The following is a 4,146-nucleotide window of genomic DNA, read 5'->3' as shown; positions in this document are numbered from 1 at the left end:
GTACCTAATTTGATACTATATGTCACAAGAATCATTTTATATCCATTTATAATCATATACTAGTATTCATCTAATTACTTATATTTTTATATACTCCCTTATCCCATTGAAGATGATTCACTTTCCTTTTTTATTTTTCTCAACCAAAGATGATCAGTGGAAAAACACTAATATCTTTACTTATTCCAAGTTAGGCTTTTAATAACTTTTTCAAATTAGTTTGATAATTAGTTAAAGGAGGCTTGCGCTAAGGATAGACAGCAAGATAAACTGGACATGCAGAATAAAATAAACAGCAAAAAAGCACACCGAGGCTAACATTCGATTGAATAAAACTTTGGCAAAAGAATTGGGGTTGAAATTTTGCATCTTTGTCTGTTTAATACACAGTTGGAAGTTGGAAGGCATGGTTATTTTCTGGGCACTATATTGCTCTGCATCGAACAAACGGTCTGATGTTAACGTGCTGGTTATAAGACGAAATTGATGCTTGGAACTTGTTTTCGTGGCAATGTATATCATAGTATCCAGCACCTGCAGCCTGAAGACTCTGGGGGGCCTTCAAACCATCTGTCCCAGATCGGATTTACTGGGCCCGTGGTCCTGAAACGAAAAACACAGACAAGAAACAAGCTCAACAAGAGTAGTTGATTGGAGCATCCAACGGAAACAAGCAACCACGCTTCTTACTCTGGGAGCAAAGGATCGGGTCTAGTTTCGATATTGATAAGCATCCTGGCCAGATATATTTCTTGTTAGAGAGATGACCATAAGAAAACGAACGTGTAATCTAGTATCATCATGCTTACTCTTTGCAAGCTGCTGAGGCGTTCTCCGTTTTCTCAAGTTGTTCCAATTCTTCCTGTACAACAATTCTCAGTCATGAGATATTTTTTTGGTTGAACTTTCATACAACCAACCCAATTACGAATAAATAATAGTAATAAAAAGAAAGTACCGAAGTCACTCCGGCAGTATGCATTTCTAAACACCATTTGATTATTCAAGAATATCCTAGAATTTTTTTACTAATTTTCTCATGAAGCACAGAATCTCTAACTACTTAACCTCAGAATCTTGAAATTCTACGGTTCCCCTTCACAAAGACGTCAATCTATTGCCATACAGATTTTATAGTTAAGATTTCATATGTTCCTCTGTTTTAAAGATGCCGTGGCTAGTTTCTGGTATTTTGTGCTGCAAGGGTAAAAAGCGAGCCACATCCAGTAATTTGGCACACATGTATACAAGCAAAATAAATGCAGCATCAAACAAGCCATTTCATGAGGACTTATAGGATCTAGCAATATAAGAATTTCACAACCTACCTTTAAACTAAACAAGAGAGTTTTAGTATCAGCGAAAACATATCAGAATAAAAAATCGATAAAACTTGCATGATAAGCTCCTCTAATCACATGTTACTACTATGTCACAGTTCAACTGTAGGCATCCATTATATCGTATAACCTACTTATCCAGTGCAGAACAACTCATTTTTATGTTACATGGGGTTTATTAGTTTTGGAAAAGTGAAGAGCTAATTAACAAACATGTGGTTGTTGACTCTAAAAACGATATATCAAAACCTTGTTAGCCCAATACCTCAAGTTCTAATGCCAAACCTCAACAACAATACCAAACACATCAAAGAAACAAATTCCAATTCACAAAAAGGAGATTTTTAAAGTACTTTCCTAGTATCTAGCCCGAGCAAAAGTATTGAAATCTCTAGACAACGTCCATCCATTTATAATCATCAAAACATAGAGCAAATCTCTAACATTGCATATCTTCATGCAGAACTAATGGAAGTTATTCCTCTTAACACACTCACACTGAGGAGTGAGGCTGATACCAATGGGTGTTTACATAAAGAATTCAAAGCCAGTAAGCTTCTTTAAGGTCAAGATTATCAGTCTATTTAGCCATCCAAACCGCAAAGAATTACAAGACACATTTCACATTCCACAGAACTAATGGAAGTTATTCCTCCAAACACACACACACACACACACTCTGAGGGCAATACCAGTTAAGTGTTTACACACAATATTCAAAGCCAATAAGCTTCTTAAGGTGAAAAATACCAGTCTATTAACTAACTGAACTGCAAAGAATTAGTACAAAACAAATTTCACATTCCAAAGCTTTCCTTTTACTGAAAATTATCAGCTGGGGAGAAATTAATTTAACCAAGTTCAACAAACTACGGTGGCCCCAATTTGCAGATAAGCAACAAAAAAAGACATCTGCACAACGAAAAGTCTACTGTCCAACCAATTAGGGCAGCTGTTTTGTTCTCTGTACCCAATAATTTCACAACCTTACAAGAAGCAAAGACCAACCAAAACAAAAGTTCAATCCTAAAATGCACCATTGGCAGCAAGATTTCACCTTTACACCATTATAACACAAACTCATAAAAAAAATGAATTAAAAAGCTAAAATGAAGTCAACAGAAAGTTACCTCCAAGAAACGAATTTCTTGTTCAAGTCTCTTCAATTCAGCAGATATCCTGTGTTTCCCTCGAGTATCTGCTGCTCCAACACCCGATCGCAACTCACCTGAACTCCCTGATTGCATTTTGTCCCTGAATTGAAACCCCCCCTCAAAGAAACAAAAAATTAGTAAGAAATAATTGTGGTTGCGGATTTATCCTAGAAGGCCATTTTGAGAAAGCGAAAATGGCAGCTTCGTGATCAGTTGAACTACCAACTGCATCTCATAGAGAGGGAAGATTAATTTCAATCGTGAAAAAAGGGGTTGGGTTTTAGTGTTTGGATTTATGTGGGCGTTGCCATAAGTTGTCAAATCGAGAGAATATGAGCTTTGCTTGCTTGATTGCCTTTTAATTGATGAATCAAATCATATGAATTTGCATCTTTTTCTTGTCTCATTCCATTCCCAGTGCTTTTTAGTATTGTAGTGAACAAATTATTGCATGCCCAATAATTTTGTTCTTTTATTGGTGTGCTAATGAATTTCTTTCATTTTAATCTAACTAGTAGTACTAGAAGTATTTTTTTTAGAGGAGAGTGATTGGTAGAGATCCAAACATCTACGCCAAATCAAATTGGAAACAGAGATAATTAAGCTACTACTATTTCATTAGTGACGTGAAGAATTCAGCAGCTAACAGTTTCTCAGAATGTTGGTAAAACCGTAAAAAGCAGCTCAAGCCGCATTGGCAAATAATAATAGTGATAATAATACTCCAATCGTTTGCAAAATTTTGGAAGGATATTTAAAATTTATTTTGGGAAGACATTTCATAATTTCATTGATAAAATTTCCAATTTTCCCGTGCATATAAAAAATACTCCGTAAGTAGTAGTCAATTAAATCATCACTTTTATTCTGTAATTTTCCCACGACGGGCTTTTCAGCCAAACAACATTCTCACGTGCCAATTTAATCTTGCGTGGCTAATTACGTGTAAACTTATCAATTATGACAGCCGCTAACATCACATATTTGTGGCACTTGCCGATTTTTGCGGTTTAACTTCAAAATAATCAATTAAAACCACCAGCTTTCTGTTTTTGTGGCAATTTTTCATGGTGGAATTTCCGGCCATAATATTATTTTACGTGTCTTTTTAATTCTTCTTGGATCTAAATGAACATTAATCTCCCACAAAACTAGCCTTTTATTTTCAGACAATGACATAATTAAAGAAATTACTAATTAGTATCACTAAAAAATACAACCATTCATTGGTTAGAGCGGTGGAACCATGCCATAACGTCACGTTATTAACGTGTACCTGCATCAACGAAACTGAAAATTTCGTTGATCTCTGGCTCCGAATCAATTCTCTTTGCAAATCTACATTCGCAATATGTCATCTTAGCGGGGTTATTTAACACAACAAAATATGAAAAATTAGAAGAGCAAAAAAAAACCACAGGCAAAGAAATAATTTAACTCGTATACCAAACAAACCATTCCGATTGGAATATAGATGGGCCGATGAACTATTTAATTCAGATTAGGCTTAGAGGTAAATTATATCGGCCCATTTGATTTTGGACCATCACGTGCGCAAACAACAATGTTCCCTCCACTCAGAATTAAATGTACATGTAATCTTCACTAATGTTACCTTTGTCATTACATTGTTTTTCTTTGTTTCAAATGTT

General features: G+C 35.2%; 1 protein-coding gene across 1 annotated transcript; it reads right to left on the bottom strand.

Annotated features, from left to right (window-relative positions):
* Window positions 1–289: 289 nt before the first annotated feature.
* On the bottom strand, window positions 290–2,931 carry LOC125193486 (guanine nucleotide-binding protein subunit gamma 2-like). The gene is made up of 4 exons (XM_048091280.1): window positions 2,471–2,931; window positions 810–862; window positions 691–735; window positions 290–603 (listed from the first exon to the last, which is right to left on the bottom strand). The coding sequence occupies exons 1-4, from the start codon at window positions 2,585–2,587 to the stop codon at window positions 519–521; spliced, it is 300 nt and encodes a 99-aa protein (XP_047947237.1). The 5' UTR covers window positions 2,588–2,931; the 3' UTR covers window positions 290–518.
* Window positions 2,932–4,146: the final 1,215 nt, after the last annotated feature.

This window comes from Salvia hispanica, chromosome 6 (genome assembly GCF_023119035.1).
Source record: "Salvia hispanica cultivar TCC Black 2014 chromosome 6, UniMelb_Shisp_WGS_1.0, whole genome shotgun sequence".
NCBI lineage: Eukaryota > Viridiplantae > Streptophyta > Magnoliopsida > Lamiales > Lamiaceae > Salvia > Salvia hispanica.
The sequence above is the reverse complement of the archived record's forward strand: the minus strand, read 5'-3'. Positions and strand labels throughout refer to the sequence as shown.

Coding starts and splice junctions, on each gene's coding strand:
- LOC125193486 (XM_048091280.1), bottom strand. CDS start 2,587: ATGCAATCAGGGAGTTCAGGTGAGTTGCGATCGGGTGTTGGAGCAGCA. Junction 863..2,470: donor AAGAAATTCGTTTCTTGGAG/GTAACTTTCTGT, acceptor ATTGTTGTACAG/GAAGAATTGGAACAACTTGA. Junction 604..690: donor CCCGATCCTTTGCTCCCAGA/GTAAGAAGCGTG, acceptor TTTTCGTTTCAG/GACCACGGGCCCAGTAAATC.